This window comes from Carcharodon carcharias, chromosome 11 (genome assembly GCF_017639515.1).
Source record: "Carcharodon carcharias isolate sCarCar2 chromosome 11, sCarCar2.pri, whole genome shotgun sequence".
Classification (NCBI taxonomy): domain Eukaryota; kingdom Metazoa; phylum Chordata; class Chondrichthyes; order Lamniformes; family Lamnidae; genus Carcharodon; species Carcharodon carcharias.
In genome coordinates, this window is record NC_054477.1 from 103,191,864 (window position 1) to 103,210,709 (window position 18,846).

General features: G+C 41.4%; 1 protein-coding gene across 1 annotated transcript in view; it reads left to right on the forward strand.

The window, feature by feature from the left end:
* Nucleotides 1-18,846, forward strand: part of LOC121284432 (protein diaphanous homolog 3-like) — a 784,525-nt gene that overhangs the window by 30,233 nt on the left and 735,446 nt on the right. Inside the window, exon 3 of the mRNA XM_041199892.1 lies at nt 15,749-15,925. Coding sequence (XP_041055826.1) covers nt 15,749-15,925 — 177 coding nt within the window. The remainder of the gene's footprint in view (nt 1-15,748; nt 15,926-18,846) is intronic.

Genomic DNA, 18,846 nt, shown 5'->3' on the forward strand with positions numbered 1-18,846 from the left:
ACTCTGCAGCCCTGCCACTTGAATGGTGGTGGACAATTAAGCGATTCGCTGGAGGAGGATGCTCCTCAAATATCCCCATCCTCAATGATGGAGAAGCCAGCAAAAGATGAAGCTAATTTGCAAATCAGCACAAAAGATAAGGCTGAAGCATTCGCAACAATCTTCAGCCGGAAGTGCCGAATGGATGATCCGCCTCGGCCTCCTCCGGAGGTCCCCAGCATCACGGATGCCAGTCTTCAGTTAATTCGATTCACTCCATATGATATTAAGAAACGGCTGAAGGCATTGGATTCGGTAAAGGCTGTGGGCCCTGACAATATTCCAGCAATAGTACTGAAGATTTGTGTTCCAGAACTTGCCACGCCCCTAGCCAAGCTGTTCCAGTACAGCTACAACATTGACATCTATCCAACTATGTGCCCAGGTATGTTCTGTACACACAAAGCAGGACAAATCCAACCCGGTCAATTACCGCCCCATTAGTCGACTCTAGATCATCAGTAAAACAATGGAAGTGGTCATCAACAGTGCTATCAAGTGGCACTTGCTTGGTAATAACCTGTTCTCTGACTCCCGGTTTGGGTTCCGCCAGGGCTACTCAGCTCCTGACCTTGGTTCAAACGTGGAGAAAAGAGCTGAACTTCCAAGGTGAGGTGAGAGTGACTGCCTTTGGCATTAAGGTGGCATTTGATCGAGTGTGACATCAAGAAGCCCTGGCAAAACTGGAGTCAATGGGAATCAGAGTCACACCCAGCACAAAGGAAGGTATTTATGGTTGTTGGAGGTCAGTTATATCAGCTTCAGGACATCACTGCAGGAGTTCCTCAGGGTAATGTCCTAGGCCCAACCATCTTCAGCTGCTTCATCAATGATCTTCCTCCCATCATAAGGTCAGAAGTGGGGATGTTCGCTGATGATTGCACATTGTACAGCACCATTCATGACTCCTCAGATGCCGAAGCAGTCCATGTCCAAATGCAGCAAGACCTGGGCAATATCCAGACTTGGCCTGACAAGTGGCAAGTAACATTCAACCATCCAAAAATCTAACCATCGCCCCATGATTTTCAATGGCATTACCATCACTGGATCCCTCACTATCAACATCCTCAGGATTACCATTGACCAGAAACTGAACTGGACTAGTCATATAAATACTGTGGCTACAAGGGCAGGTCAGAGGCTAGGAATCATGCAATGAGTAACTCACCTCCTGACTCCCCAAAGCCTGCCCACCATTGACAAGACACAAGTCAGGAGTGTGATGGAATACTCTCCACTTGCCTGGATGAGTGCAGCTCCCACAACACTGTGAAGCTGGACACTGTCCAGGACAAAGCAGTCTGCTTGATTGGCACCACATCCATAAACATTCACTCCCTCCACCACCAACACATTGTACCATCTACAAGATGCACTGCAGGAATTCACCAAGGCTCCTTGGACAGCATCTTTCAAACCCACCACCACTAACACCTAGGAGGACAAGGGCAGCAGGTAGATGAGAACACGACCACCTGAGGTTCCCCTCCAAATCACTCAGCATCCTGACTTGGAAATATATCGCCGTTCCTTCAGTGTTGCTGGGTCAAAATCCTGGAACTCCCTTTCTAACAGCACTGTGGGTGTACCTGCACCACATGGACTGCAGCGGCTCAAGAAGGCAGGTCACTACCACCTTAAGGGCAACTAGAGATGGGCAATAAATGCTGGCCCAGGCAGCGACACTCACATCCCGTGAATGAATAAAAAGTAACGGAATCAATATTACAATGAAATAGAAATGGCTTTATAAAGAGCATTATACCTTAATTTAACAACTGCTTAAATACAAATTCTAAAGTACAAGCCAAAAATGTTTGAAAAAATAAATTAGATCAGTATAAAATCCTGTTGGACATTTGCACCCCTCCCCCAGCCACCTGATTTGCCAGTGCCTGCCTGCCTGGCCTGGCCTTAGAACAATACAGAAAAAACCTAACCTGTTGTCATGCCCAATAGAGGCATGTCATATTCATAGCTTGTAAAACGTAAACTGTACTTGGTGTGGAATTTTCTTATTTAAATCTTTTGTCAGCACTTTAAATCGACACTTACGTGCTGTCTGCACAACAACAACAAAAACTGCTGAAACAACAGCAGCAGAAAGGGCAATAACACCTATGTCTTGATAACTGGTGACTGAAACATTGTAATGTCAACAAGCCTGTTCCTTTTCAAGTCCACCAATACAGCAGAATTGATGATAAGACTACAAGTAATGAACTGCATGACCTGCAGAAAGTCCATCTCTTCTAGAGAATCCTCGACTCTGGTTTGCAATTTTGGCTATTGAATTCACCTAACTATGCTTCAGTAGTGACAAACCTCTTTTTCATCAGGTGCACTGTGTGTTTTCCAGGACCAGCCAATTGCATGAAATGCGAACAGTTCTTTTGTCTATTACTTTTAAAGAGAATGGTGCACTTTTACCTTTCTCTCTCTCTCTCATTTTTTATATATCTCTCGTTTTATATCTAGATCTCTCTTGTTTTATATCTCTCTTTCTCTCTCGTTTGATGTCTTTCTCTCGTTTGATGTCTTTCTCTCGTTTGATGTCTTTCTCTCGTTTGATGTCTCTCTCTCGTTTGAGATGTCTCTCTCTCGTTTGAGATGTCTCTCTCTCTCTCGTTTGAGATGTCTCTCTCTCTCTCGTTTGATATCTCTCTCTCTCTCTCGTTTGATATCTCTCTCTCTCTCGTTTGATATCTCTCTCTCTCTCGTTTGATATCTCTCTCTCTCTCTCGTTTGATATCTCTCTCTCTCTCTCGTTTGGTATCTCTCTTTCTCTCTCATTTGATATCTCTCTCTCTCTCACTCTCTCTCTCTCGTTTGATATCTCTCCCTCTCTCGTTTGATATCTCTCCCTCTCTCGTTTGATATCTCTCTCTGTGTCTCGTTTGATATCTCTCTCTGTGTCTCGTTTGATATCTCTGTGTCTCGTTTGATATCTCTCTCTCTCGTTTGATATCTCTCTCTCTCGTTTGATATCTCTCTCTCTCTCTCGTTTGATATCTCTCTCTCTCTCTCGTTTGATATCTCTCTCTCTCTCTCGTTTGATATCTCTCTCTCTCGTTTGATATCTCTCTCGTTTGATATCTCTCTCTCTCGTTTGATATCTCTCTCTCTCGTTTGATCTCTCTCTCTCTCGTTTGATCTCTCTCTCTCTCGTTTGATCTCTCTCTCTCTCTCTCTCGTTTGATCTCGATCTCTCTCTCGTTTGATCTCGATCTCTCTCGTTTGATCTCTCTCTCGTTTGATCTCTCTCTCGTTTGATCTCTCTCTCTCGTTTGATCTCTCTCGTTTGATCTCTCTCTCTCTCGTTTGATCTCTCTCTCGTTTGATCTCTCTCTCGTTTGATCTCTCTCTCGTTTGATCTCTCTCTCGTTTGATCTCTCTCTCGTTTGATCTCTCTCTCTCTCGTTTGATCTCTCTCTCTCTCGTTTGATCTCTCTCTCTCTCGTTTGATCTCTCTCTCTCGTTTGATCTCTCTCTCTCTCGTTTGATCTGTCTCTCGTTTGATCTCTCTCGTTTGATCTCTCTCGTTTGATCTCCCTCGTTTGATCTCTCTCTCGTTTCATCTCTCTCTCTCGTTTGATTTCTCTCGTTTGATCTCTCTCTCTCGTTTGATCTCTCTCTCTCGTTTCATCTCTCTCTCTCGTTTGATTTCTCTCGTTTGATCTCTCTCTCTCGTTTGATCTCTCTCTCTCGTTTGATCTCTCTCTCTCGTTTGATCTCTCTCTCTCTCGTTTGATCTCTCTCTCTCTCGTTTGATCTCTTTCTCTCCCTCGTTTGATCTCTTTCTCTCCCTCGTTTGGTCTCTTTCTCTCCCTCGTTTGATTTCTCTCTCTCGTTTGATTTCTCTCTCTCTCGTTTGATTTCTCTCTCTCTCGTTTGATTTCTCTCTCTCTCGTTTGATTTCTCTCTCTCTCTCGTTTGATTTCTCTCTCTCTCTCGTTTGATTTCTCTCTCTCTCTCGTTTGATATCTCTCTCTCTCGTTTGATATCTCTCTCTCTCGTTTGATATCTCTCTCTCTCGTTTGATATCTCTCTCTCTCGTTTGATATCTCTCTCTCTCGTTTGATATCTCTCTCTCTCGTTTGATATCTCTCCCTCTTTCTCTCTCGTTTGATATCTCTCTCTCTCGTTTGATATCTCTCTCTCTCTCGTTTGATATCTCTCTCTCTCGTTTGATATCTCTCTCTCTCTCGTTTGATCTCTCTCTCTCGTTTGATCTCTCTCTCTCGTTTGATCTCTCTCTCTCTCGTTTGATCTCTCTCTCTCTCGTTTGATCTCTCTCTCTCTCGTTTGATCTCTCTCTCTCTCGTTTGATCTCTCTCTCTCGTTTGATCTCACGTTTGATCTCGCTCTCTCTCTCTCGTTTGATCTCGCTCTCTCTCGTTTGATCTCGCTCTCTCTCTCTCGTTTGATCTCGCTCTCTCTCTCTCGTTTGATCTCGCTCTCTCTCTCTCGTTTGATCTCGCTCTCTCTCTCTCGTTTGATCTCGCTCTCTCTCTCTCGTTTGATCTCTCGTTTGATCTCTCGTTTGATCTCGCTCTCTCTCTCTCTCTCTCATTTGATCTCGCTCTCTCTCTCTCTCTCTCTCTCTCTCATTTGATCTCGCTCTCTCTCTCTCTCTCTCATTTGATCTCGCTCTCTCTCTCTCGTTTGATCTCGCTCTCTCGGTCTTTTCTCAAATAATGGGGCCACATTTGCTATGTTCTAAACTGCAGGCACTGTTCCAGACTCTTTAGAATTTTGAAGGGTGATCACCAAAGTATCCATTATCTCTACAGCTACCTCTTTCAACACGCTAGGGTGGAGATCATCAGATCTAGGGGATTTATCAACTTTCAGCCCCATTAATTTCTCCTGCACTACTTTTTTACTAATACTGATAGCTTTTGGGCCCTCAATCTCACCAGTCCCTTGGCTACCCAATATTTCAGAGAGGTTTTTTTGTATCTTCCTCTGTGAAGACAAACACAATGTATTTGTTAGCTTCTCTGTCATTTCACTATTCCCCATTATAAATTCTCCTGTCTCTGCCTATAATGGGCCCACATTTGTCTTTACCAAACTTTTCCTTTTTGCATTTCTGTCAAAGCATTTACAGCCTGTTTTTACGTTCCACGCTAGTTTAATTTCATATTTTATTTTCCCTCTCTTTCTCAATTTCTTGGTTCTCTGTTGCTGAATTTTAAAATACACCAAATCCTCAGACTCACTACTTTTTTGGGCAACTTTATAAGCCTCTTCCTTACATCTAATATAAACTTCAACCTCTCTTGTTAACCATTGTTGGTTCACTTTTTTTTCTAGCTTCTTATTACAAACCATGTATTAATTCTTTAAATACCTGTTACCTGTCTACCATCATACCTTTTAAAGCAGTTCCCCAATCTGCCTCAGCCAACTTGCCCCTCACACCTACGTAACTTCTTTTGTTTAGATTAGATACCTTAGTTTCCAATTATATGACATCACTTTTAAACTTGATGTAAAATTCCATCATATTGTGATCACTCTTCCCTAAAGGCTCATTTACAATGAGATTATTAATTAGCCCTTTCTGATGGCTCATTTACAATGAGATTTTTAATTAGCCCTTTCTGAATGCACAATACTAGACCTAAAATAGCCTGTTCTCTAATTGGTTCCTCAACCTACTATTGTAGAAAACCATTGCGTATACATTCCTGGAATTTGCCCTCCTCAACATTAATGCTAATTATCTTTACTAAACCTATATGTAGATTGAAGCCCTTCATGATGGCTGTATTACTCTTTTACATGCATCTTTAATTTCCTAATTTATACCACGCCCACATTACCACTACTATTTGGTGGCCTGTGAGCAATTCCCACTAAAGTTTGCTGCCCCTTGCTGTCTCTTAGCTCCATCCCAAGCTCATTCTACATTTTGATCTTCTGATCTAACATCCTCTGTAACTAATGTACTGATCCCATCCTTTATTAACAGTGCAACACCACCTCCTTTTCTATTTTGCCTATCCTTCTAAATGCCAAACACCCTTGGATTTCAGTTCCCAGCCTTGATCACCCTGCAGCCATGTCTCTGTTGTGGCAATTAGATCATACAAAGGTTATTATGGAAAATAAAACCACATGGTGTAGGGGGTAACATATTAATTAGCATGGATAGAAGGCTGGCTGGCAGAAAGTAGAGAGTGTGTATAAATGGGTCTTTGTCTGATTGCGGGATGTGATGAGTGGCGTCCCACAGGGGCCTGTATTGGGGCCTCAACTTTTTACGATTTACATTAATGACTTAGATGAGGTGAGTGAAGACATGGTAGCTAAATTTGCAGATGGTACAAAGATAAGTAGGAAAGTATGTTGTGAAGAGGACATAAGGAGTTTGCAGACGGATATAGATAAGTTGAGTGAGTGGGCAAAAATATGGCAGATGGAGTATAATGTGGGAAAATGTGAAGTTGTTCACTTTGGCAGGAAGAATAAAAAAGCAGAGTATTACTTAAATGGAGAATGGCTGCATAATTCTGAGGTGCAGAGGGATCTCAGTGTTCTAGTGCATGTGTCACAAAAAGTTAGTATGCAGGTACAGTAAGTAATTAAGGCGGCCAATGGAATTCTATCCTTTATTATGGGGGGATTGACATAAAAGTAAAGACGTTTTGCTTCAGTTGTACAAGATATTGGTGCGACTGTACCTCGCATACTGTGTACAGTTTTCGTCTCCTTATTTAAGGAAGGATGTAAATGCATTAGAGGCAGTTCAAATGAGTTTATCAGATTGATACTTGGAATGAGTGGGTTGACTATGAGGAAAGATTGGACAGACTGGGCTTCCTCTGGGTTTTCCTTTGTGGGTGAGTCCAGAACTAGGGGACACTGTTTTAAAATTAGGAGTCTCCCTTTTAGGACAGAGATGAAGAGAAATTTTTTCTCTGAGGGTTGTGTGACTTTGGAATTCGCTGCCTCAGAAGGTGGAGGCGGCGTCGATGTATATTTTTAAGGCAGAAGTGGATAGATTCTTGTTAGGCAAGGGAATCAAAGGTTATCGGGGTTAGATGAGAATGTGGAAATTGAAACACGAGTTTCAGCCATGATCTTATTGAATGGCGGAGCAGGCTCAAGGGGCCGAATGCTCTACTTCTGTTCCTATTTGTTATGTTCGTTCTTATATCTGCTTATTTCTATTTGCGCTGCCAATTCATCTACCATATTGCGAATGCTGTGTGTATTCAGGTAAAGTGCCTTTAATTCTGGCTTATTATTTTTACCATCTCTGGCCTTAACTGCTGGTGCACTCTTTTGTTTGTCCAATCTGTCCCTTTCTGACACATTTTGATAACAGTTACCCCTGTAACTGTCCTGCTCTTTTTCCTTCTCCATCTTTAGTTTATCACATCTTCCCTCACCCCTGTTTCGTCGAGTAAGAACTTCAAGTAACTGTCTCCAATCATTTTCCTCAGTTTTTGGAGAGTTTCTTAAATCTACCACCAGCAGTAAAGCCTGTTATGCTGATTCTTCCGGCTGGCCATGCCAGAAATGAATTTCCCAGAATCCTAAGATGGCTACGGGATGCATACCTTGGACTAGAGACCCTCTTGCATCCAACTGTGGTTGCTTACAAAATCAAGCAGCCTTTTCTCTCTGCTGACTCCGCAAACTTGTTTGTCTGTGATAATCATTGATTTGTTGAGAAGCCTGCCCTCTTTCCCCATGGCAACGTGAAGCGCAACCTTGCAACCAGGTAGAATTGCTAGTTAACTATTCTTGACCTCAACTCCCTATCATCTTAAAAGTAAATTTACAGCTTACAATACAACTGTTTACATCCTGGCACCGTCGAATGTCAAAGGGACATGAGAGATTCTGCCTTGTTGGAGATGGTCATTGCCTGGCAATTGTGTGGCATTAAAGTCATTTGCCATTTATCAGCCCAAGCCTGAATGTTGTTCAGGTCTAGCTATGTATGGACACGGACTGCTTCAGTATCTGAGGAGTCGCAACTGGTACTGAACATTGTGCAATCATCAGCGAGTATCCCAACTTCGGACCTTATGACAGAGGGAAGGTCGTTGATGAAGCAGCTGAAGATGCTGAGGAAACCTGCAGCCCGATTGCTGCAGGATTGGCCTCCAACAATCACAAGCATCTTCCTTTGTGCTAGGTGTGACTCCAACTGTGGAAAGTTTCCCCCCAATTTCCATTGACTGAGTTTTGTCAGGGTTCCCTGATGCCACACTTGGTCAAATGTGGCCTTGATTTTGCCTTTGGAATTCAGCTCCTTTAACTGTGTTTGGACTAAGGCTAATGAGGTCAAACCAAGTGCCCAATGACACCTTCAACACCTTCCGTCACTTTGCTGATGATCGAGAGTAGACTAATAAGGCAGAAATTGGCTGGAATGGATTAGTCGTGCTTTTGCGGGTAGGATATTTCTAGGCTATTTTCCACATTGTTGGATCAATGCCATTGTTGCAGCTCTACTAGAAGAACTTGGCTTGGGTCATGGCCAGTTCTGGAGCACTAGTCTTCGCTCCTACTGCTGAGATGTTGTCAGGGTCCATCATTGTTGATGTATTCAGTGCTTTCAGCCTTTTATTGATAATCACGAATAATGAATCCGTTGACGCTGCGATGCTGGGGATCTCAGGAGGACACCAAGATGGATTATCCACTCAACACTTCTGGCTGAAGATGGTTTCAAATGCTTCAGCCTTGTCTTTTCAATTGATGTGTTGGGCTCCCCCAGCATTGAGGATGGGAATATTTGTGGAGCCTCCTCCTCCTGTTACTTGTTTAATTGTCCATCACCAGTCACGACTGGATGTGGCAGGACTGCAGATCTTTGATCTGATCTGTCGGCCGTGGGATTACTTAGTTCTTTCTATTGCTTGCTGCTTCTGCTGTTTGGTATGTTCGTCCGGTGTTGTAATTTTACCAGGTTGGAACCTCATTTTTAGGTATGCCTGGTGGTGCTCTTGACATGCGTTTCTGCACGTCTTCATTGAACTCAAGTTCACCTTCTGGCTTCATGGTAATGGTAGAGTGAGGGATGTACTGGACCATGAGGTTGCAGATTGTTGAATGTAATTCTGTTGTAGCTGATGCCCCACAGTGCCTCATGGCTGCTTGGTTTTGAGCTGCTAGGTCTATTTTGAATCTGTTCCAAATGTATTCCATTTGGCATGGCGGTAGTGCCACAGGACACAGTGGACAGTTTCCTCATCGTGAAGATAGGCCTCCACCTCCCTAAGAACTGCACAGGGGTCATGTCTACGAATGCTATCTTGACAGATGCATCTGCGACAGGTAGTTAAGCGAGAGCAATAGCTTGAGATACGTGGAGGCAGCAAGAGGTGGATGTGAGACTGGCAGCATTGATGGGTGTGAGAGAGTGTGAGGTGAGTATGTAGATAGTAGGCTGGAATCCAGAGTGTCAGGGGCTGTTGGTGGGTGAGTGAAGGGAATGTGGTGCACTGAGAGGATTGTGTGTCGAAGGTGTGATATGAGATGCATTCGGTGATTCCAATCACCACTGTGAGTCAATGACACCAGTTTCTCGGATTTGATCTGCCTGACCACCTGATCCCACTCCCTCCCTTTTGAAATGAGCTGTTGAGGGTCTCCTGACCTTCATGGGGCCCTGCCATATCTCTCCCTGCCCATCTGCACTACCAATGCCTCCGGAATTGCAACCATCGCTTTGGATCCCCCTGTCAACTGTGGTATTCACTTTGTAAGAATTTCTATTGTCGTAGTTTTTGTGGAACTTCTCTTTAAACAACAGCCTGCCTTTAACGTTAGATTAAGTATTATTTGCATGCAGTCAATTCAAATTCACCTTGACTATTTAAATCCTTCTAGCCAAAGTACTTATCAAAAATTACAATATGTTGACGGTATGAGATTTTGTAATATTTTATTAATTATACTAATTTCTGTATTTGCCTAATTCATAGTTTAAAGTAATTGGAAAGTGCTACAATATTTTCGGTGGTCTAATTTAATGAAAAGCTAAAATTGCTGATAAGTACTTGGTGTCATCTTGATTTTACGCAGGTGCTCCATTATTAGGTAGTTATTTTGTGGACCGCTAGTGGAAAAAACTTCTAAATAATCTACTTGTTTACCACAAGTTTATTCATAATACCACATATAGGATAGAACTGTGGAAAGTTATGCTTGCTGGAAGTGAAGATATTGATGGACACTGCTTAGAGTTTCTCTTGTGCTATTTTTGAACAAAAGGCTGTTGAATAAACTGTCTCAAGGGCAGACCCATCACGGTCATGACGTGGGGATGTGCTGAGGATAGGTGAAAGTTAAAAGACTTTTAAAAAAAGGATTCAATTTTTGTGCTCAGAAAATGAGAGATATCCTTGTTAGGAATACGTTTTCCCATTTGTTTCCTCTACTTGACCACGACCAGTCTTGGGTGAGAGAACCTGCATTTATATAGCATTTTTCACAAGTTCAGGACATTCCAAAGTGGTGTAAAACCAATGAAATACTTTTGAAGGTGATCATTGCTGTAACGTAGGGAAATGCAGCAACCAATTTGTACACCATAAGATTTCACCAAGAGCGACCACTTAATTGCTCGACAATTCTTTTCATGATGCCTATTGAATGCTAAACATTAATGAGGATACAAGGTGATACTTGCTGCTTTTATTTAAATAATTCCATGGGATCTGCTACATGGGGCCTTGCTTTAAAATTTCATTTGAAAGATAATGCCTTTGACACGGCAGCACTTTCTCAGTCCGATGCTGATATGTCAGCCTAGATTATTGCTTAAATCCCTGGAGTGGAACTTTTGAACCATGCAGGTTCAAGGTCAAGCAAAGTTACCTGTGCATTGTTACAACCAAGTGGCCAAACCCTAGTTTTTAAAAGAAAGCACCTGCATTAAACTATTGTTCTGTTTCCATTTCTTTCTGGTTTACTTAAAGGTGGTTGACAATGGATTGAGAATTTGGGGTTGAGTTTTTGTTCTGCACTTGACTGTTGTCACCACTGTTCACAAAAGTTCTTTTGAAAAAAAATGGGAACACGTGGAACTGTCCATATGTCTGTTTGTGCATTTAGGAACATTAAGAAAGGAAGGACTTCCATTTATCTAGGCCCTGTTTATGTGCACTTGTCAGAATAGTGCCATTTATAGCACACTACCTTTCCATATCACTTCACACATGACTGCAGTGAGCTCCGTTTGCCGTGCTTCTGCCCAATTCACATCCTCTCTGTAATCCTGAACTTTGAAATAATCCTTATTGTTATCTACTACTTCGGCCTGAATTTTCGCAGGAATGGGGAGGGTCTTTAGCTAAGCCAAAAGGGGGCAGGAGCCCTGATTCCTGAAGTTCCATCCCTGAACCGAGCGCTCACTGTTTCCCGCACTTTTCACCGGGGTGGGAGTGGGGGGAGGCAGGGGGCGATATGGGTTGGAGACGGTGGTGGGTGGGGTGGCAATTGGAGGTGCGGTGGGTTGTAGTTGGCGTATCTGTGGCTCAGGCACATGTAAAAGTGCAGCACCTTCAAACAGATTCAATTTTCATTAATGGTATGTCCAAAACACAACCTGTGTACTTTACACTTTTCAAGAGGAGTTCTAAACTTACTGGAGTTATTTGGATAGGTAGTCCTTTGGGAGAGGTCATGTGCCTTACGGGACTGTTAAAATTAGGCATGGATGTGCATAAAAAGTGGATAAATACATGGAAGTGTCAAGCTGTCAAGACATTTAAATATCTTGCCCTTGCTTGTTTTTTAAAGTCTGCAGATTAAAAAAAATCTGTTCTTGCTATTTCACCCTGTTGACATAAGCCTGAGATTTATTGTTTTTGGATTTGTGCTGCTTAACTGATTTTAGAACCTATCATTATCGCAGTTTGTGACCAGTCCACAGTTGGATTGACAGCTCCAAATGGTTTTAAAGCCTTTGTGCGGCTATGAGTACAAATGCTTGTTTTTATCGGGAAATCAATGTTTGAAGGAAATGTTTTTCTTTATAAGGGATTAAGTCGCTGAAGGAATTTAAATGTAGTGAATGGATTTTTTACAATGAGTTTTTTTAACTAGTGAAGTCATCAATTGACACTTCGAACTTTATTTAATCTCAGCACGGATCCTGAGGTCTGCCTAGGTGAATACCAGGTGAGTTGGCATGGAGGTTGTAAGGGAAAGGGTGTTGGGTGGGGGCATGAGTTGGCATGATGGATATAAAGGATCCTGGGGTGTGGGTAGAGGGGCATAGGTTGGTAAGGAGGGTATGAGGCACCATGAGGCTGGGTAGAAGGGTGTAGGTTGGCATGGAGAGATGAGGGGACATGGGGTGGGCAGCAGGGCATGAGTTGGCATGGAGAGTGTGTGGGGCGGGTGAGGTCTCTGGAGGGCTATTGTTTGTTTTAAGCTTTCTCTTACAAGGCCTGGAGCACCGAGGCAGGCCATTCATATAGCTCACTGTTATGATCCTAGACCAGTTCCCGATGGTCTGGTCAGGGACCAATATCCTTGTATAAAGTAGGCAAAGTTTGAGATCCAATACGCTTGCTAACAGAATAAAGCCTCAAGATTTCATGAGTTTTGAGTGAACAGAAATAAACTTTAATATTCAAGGCCAGAAAGGTAAAACAATTTACTTTATCTATTTTATACTCCAGCATTCAGGGTTAACATGAGGTAAGTGTGGATTAACAGGCAAATGTGGTCCCACACTATACTTTGAATAGCAAATACGGCCACGGATTTCTCAGCAACCCACCCAGATGTCAGTAAACATTGTGAGCCAACCAGTCTTGTTGAACTCTCTCGCACGAGGAATTCCACTCTTCACTTTCGAAGATCCAGCCTTGGAATTCTCTCCAAAAATTGCTCGAACTTGGACTTCTTCAATGACAGCTCACCTTGCAGAGTTTTAATCTTGTCTCCTGAGACTCCATTTCCCAGGATTCTCGAGTCTGTGCTCCAGCTTCAATTCATATGCACAACTTCAGCTGTTCAGCCACACCAAGCAGAATATTACTGCTCCAAAGGGGTATGTACCTTTGCCCCAATAGCCTGCAGCATGGAGTCATCAATCTTCTGCTGCCTCCTTAGATCTTATGGGCTTCTCCTGTGCCTCCATTGCTTAAAGTCTGCCAACCACAGCCCTTTTTCTGCTTGGAGCTGCTTTCTCTGCTCCTCTCTCCTTAAGTGGGTCCTCTCCATGTCTCCTGTCTGGGACTCCCTTAGGGACTTTTCCTTGTCCTCTGCCTGGTACTCTTCCCTGGTTATGACGCCCTGATTGTTACCTGATTGAGGTTTTTGCACCATTTCCATTAATGAAGGCACAATGGGCCTGTCCCCTGCCTGGAGAACTACAGAGAGATCAGCCATGATTTTAATGAATGGCAGAGTAGGCTCGAGATGCAGGATGGCCTACTTTTGCTCTGATTTCGTATGTTCATATTGCGCATGCGCCGCCCACTTGCACTCCGTGCATGTGCAGAAACACCCAGGGCCTGTATTGACTTGGAGTTCCTGACAAGATAAGTCAGGTCTCGTAACAGCCCCTTTGCATCCAGCAATCTAGAATGAAAATGAGAATATCTGGACCACTTTTGTGTCAGGTTTGTGGAGCCAGGAATTTTCCTAAATTGGGATTCTGTCAAGTTTTACATTACCTCCAAACTTTATAATGCTGCTCCCTGCACCAGAGTCTGTGTCAATTATAAAAATTGAAAAGAGTAATGGACTCAGAACTGACCCTTGGGGGCCATCACTGCTAAGTGTCACCCGATCTGAGGACATGCATCTGCCACCACTCTGCTTCCTATCACTCTAGGAAGTGAGGCTAATGCCATATCCATAGAGCCACTTTGCTCCTAACTTTACAGGTTTCTGGCTTGTTGCTGAGCCTCCTGTGTGGCACTTTGTTGAATGCCCTCTGAAAATCTATATTTACAACACCTACTGCACTGGCTTGATCATCCTTCTCTGATACCTTATCAACTTAATCTTAGTCAAGTTATTGCTGAAAAAGGAGACATGCTGTCGAAGATTTTCGTCTTGCATTCATCAGGAAAGATTTACAAGAATACCAGTTGTGAAGGGACAAAACATAGTGTCCAACATTAGATGTGATTCTGCAATTGGACGGCACTTGCTAAACAAACCTGAATGTGCGAAGAATTACACTGACAACTAATTTAAGATGATCAATCGGGCTTGCAGTGTGGCTCACTTTTATACGTGCTAGAGGCTACATAGATTCACACACAGGGCCCTGTCCTTTGCAGACAAAAGGAGAATATCCACACATTGCACCTTTTTCAACTGAGCAAAAGCTTGGGATTGGGGGAGGTGCAACCATTCCCTGGTTCATTCCCTATGGCAATGCCTTGACCAGTCAGATTTGACTTGCTTGGTGTGAATTTAAACAAAAGTTTAGCAGTTAACTGTTCCCTGATGCATCCTCCATGGCAACACCTCTACCAATGAGAGTCCACTTGCCAACCAATCAGCACTGTCTTCTCATGCAGTATAAGTTGTTGATCCCTTTATGATTTGTATTCTTGCAAATCTGTCCAGATCAGTGCAAGACGAAAAGCTTCGACAGCATGCCTTTTTTTTTTCAGCAATATTCAAGTTCTGTGCTAAATGACTATTAAATTAAGCTAGTCGGACACGATTTGCTTTTCTATTGTGGCCCACTTGATTAATCTGCTGACTGAGAATTATAGACTACAGTGGCTATGCTTAACTAAGCATATATTTAGTTTAATGTAATCGCAGGGCTCTGAAAACCTCAGCGTCTGCTCTAATGTAAGTACAGATCACCTATTAAGGGCCATCTGTTTAAGCTGCATTAAGTGACTAAATTCTTAACAAAATTTAATGAACCCAGCTGTCACGATAAACTTGTGGCTAAAACTGAAACAAACATTGAAGCAAAAATAATTATCACTGAATTTAATCTCACCAGTTTCTGCCTAATCCCAAATATTTGGGGATGGCAAGAGTGTTTTTTTTTTGCTCCACACTTTGCAACCATGATGCTCTCAAGCTTTCAATTTACTGTACTAAAAGAGTGGTGTACAGGCATGTAGTTTTCATTTTCTTGATGCTATATTCATAATGGCTTGCTGCTAGATGTTGTGTCTTTGTATCTGAGATTGTCAAATAAAAAATGGTTTGTAACAAAAGCAATCTGACTCCAATGAGTTAACATTGCCATGTGGTATGCAAAGGAATAATATGACATTGGTTTTTTCACACAATGCATCACTCCATGAGTTTTTTGTTTTAGGTGGACTATTTGATCAGGAGCTAAATGGGATTTAGGAGCACAGAGAAAATTTGTGGCCAATAAATATTTTATAATTGAATTGCCAAGAAATTTTATTTCTGATATGAAGGACCCATAAAATTTGGTTGTACCAGTAGTGTTGAAGGAGTTTAAGGTCTTCTTACTCACAAACCATTAGTTATATTTATCACTTCTCTGGATAATGCATAGCAATCCCACCAGTCATAGTGAAAAATGTTTCTATTGTAATGTTTCCAAGTTTAAAAAAATTATAAATCAGAAGAGATATTGGAATAATTTTTTTTTTTAGTCTTATTGTGGATTTATGTACCTTTTTATCTGAAGCTTTGATTCTAATTCCTAGAATGTACAAACAAAGCTGGTTGTAACTACTTGATTTTTTTTGGTAACTTTTTGCAGCTGGACAAATTTGCCAGTATCCGAGTTCCAGGCAGCAGACGAGGCAGACCAGTTCTTCCAAATCTGAAGCATGCACAACTTTCCAGTCATGACTGGCCTGCACAATCGCCAGAATATGAATATTCCTCAAAGCAGCTGCCAGAGAAGGAAGTTAGTTCACTCTTTGAAAAGATGATGGTAAGTTTTTTCGTAACTTCCTGGACTGCTGCCTGCAGTCTGGTTTTGTTTATTTCCTTTGAACAAAAGTCACAACACATTTGTTAAGTTTTAGAATTGCATGCAAGTTTGTTCATAAAAGTAATGTCTGCTTTTTAGATTCAGTAATTGCTGTACTAGATGTGCAACAATGTTTTGAAGATGCATTGAATAATAAATAACCTCTGTTTTAAGCGGTTTCTGGCAATGTTCCTTTTTAACACACAATAAATTGATAAACTTCATTAAATAGCATGGCCTTTCATTTTGATTAAACATAATTTATGAGTACGCCATGCACATGCGCAGTGCACAGAGAACCGTTTGCGATTCCAAGCTCTGCATCTGCATTACAAATCACGCCTAAACTGTTCTCTGTGACAGCTCTACGTAAAAATTAATTCTGTGAAGGTTGTGCATCACTGTATAGGTGCTTTATTTTCATTTGAACTAATGAAAGTTTTTTTTTGAAAATTCACTGCAAATTGTGAATTTAGCTATGCTATGCAGTACTCTAGTATAAGTGCTTTGTACTGTATAAAATTGACCCAAATCATGTCTAAGTAACAGTTTTCTTCAACTCCCCTGGTCACTAAGGGGAAGACTATTAATTTAGAGGTTAACTTAATATGCTTGGGCACCTTGAGCAAGGTGAGCATGCAATTGATATTGCTAATTCCATAAACCTGACTGAATCTACTGTGCATACTGTTAAGAAAAATCAAGATTAAGCTGAGCTCAGTGGTAAGACTGTAACTTCTTCAACTGCCATGATGTTGCAACACTTGCACAGCCATTTGATGGAGAGAATGGAGCACCGACTGGGCATTTGGATTGAAGATCAGCCCCAATGACGAATTCCTTTTAAGCACAGCTGCAGGAATGTTTTTGAAGATTGATTTACTTCTTCTGTCCTGCTGTTGAAAATTGTTGCAAAGCTAAGAACTTTGTTCATAAAGCATTGCTGCTTCTAGACAATGCCCCTGATGATCCAAAAAACTTAAGCTATTTGTCTGATAACATCAGGGTTGAATTTCTCCCAGAGAATGTCACTGCTTTAATCCAGCCTATGGATCAAGGTGCCATTGCTACAGTAAAGGTATGTTACTTCAGGAAGCCAGTTGATTCGTGAAACTAATGGAGGGGTTAAACCCACAGTTCGTGAGTTTTGGCAAAATTTCAACATCGTGCATACCATTAAGTTCATACCAAGTGAGATTGGGATGAAGTTCAACCATCAATAAATGTAGTTTGGCGCAATATCTGGCCAGCATGTGTGCATGATTTTCGTGGGTTTACCCCTAGTGAAAATACAGCAGATATCAATGAGATTGTGAGAAAAGTTACGCAGTGCGTTTTGATGAATTTGACACAAAGGACGTGGAGGAGTTGTTGCAATCTCATAATGAAGCATTATCAGATGAAGTTGGAGATGAGTACAATTTTTGGGAAGATGATAAAGACAATGAAATGGAAGTAAATCACGTCAAATCACAATGAAGAAATTAACCAAGCTATTCAGGTTGGCTGTCGAGATGCAGTCTATCAATCAAGATATGGACATGGGATATTACAATACCAGTGTTTGTCCTTATTTGGATAAATCCATTGCATGTTACATAGCAATCTACAGGGAAAGGCAGAAGTTTTCCAAGCAGACAAAGATGGACCAGTTCTTAAGTGCCATAGACTCTCCATGAGTTTTGCATCAGCTCCTCCAATTGTGTCTACCAAATCAGATACCAATGAGTCTTCTACAGACTGACAAGTAACCTCCATTCTCACCATGCTATAGAGAACTTGAAATGCCAGTAAAAATAATTTTCATTATATTTTGTGACTTATTCCTGTGTTCCAGTGTTTGTTTAATCCATAAATTGCATTAAATACATTAATACCTAAAAGTAGGTTTTTAATCTAAAAATTACAGGTCAGGAATGTAACCCACTCTTATTCCATGCTTCCTTATAGGAAAGTGGTTTTCATGTTTTCGTTCAGCACGCCATTTTTCAAGAGCACATTAGGACTGCTAAGCGAGGATAGTTGTATTTTCCTCAAAAAAGTAGTTGACCATGAATATCAAAGAAACAGAAGCAGAAAATGTTGCAAACACTTTGCAGGTTAGTCAGCATCTGCAGGTTTCAGATGTGAGCCCCCTTAATAACCTTTCACGCTATTGTAACTGTCCTCTTCCTCAAATGGTCACTGATTTGCAGAGTGGTTTCTGTCCTTGTTTCTAATTTCCAACATTTGGAAATGTTTTGCTTTTTTATTGAATGTCGGTGAATTGATTGTCTAAGTGTGCTTGGCGGTTGAGGCTATATTTTTAATTGTCGAGGCCTTTGGCTTCTGCTGTCACAATGAGTTAATGCGTTCCTTGAAATTCCCTGAACAACTATACCTCTGAGGTTGCACACGTTTTCAAAGCTAGTGAAAACGTTCTTGTCGTTGTTACTGACCAATCATTTGTTAACTTCTAGTATGTGTTCTCTGACTTAGGTAGGTTTTCTGATCTGCATTGTCAACAACTGTGTACGTACTTAACAGTTTGATTGTAATTGCTGTATATTTGTGATAATTTTTCCATCATAATACATTATTCTACGATAAATCTTGCTTTTCAGTTTAATGTAAAAATTTGTTTTTAGATATTTAAAATGTGGAAAAGAAATGCAATCTTTGTTTTAGTCTTAACAAATTGTTGTTACAGAGAACATGCAAGGAACATCAAAATCAAAACATATCGTTCTGTTTTCCATCTTAGGCCACCTATTAATTCTAACTTGAGCCAAAATAATTAAAATACATTAAGACATTTACTTATACTTAATATTTTTGTATCTAATATAATATTACATCATTCCTGATATATCTAATGATTTGTGAAAAAGGTATAAAGTCAT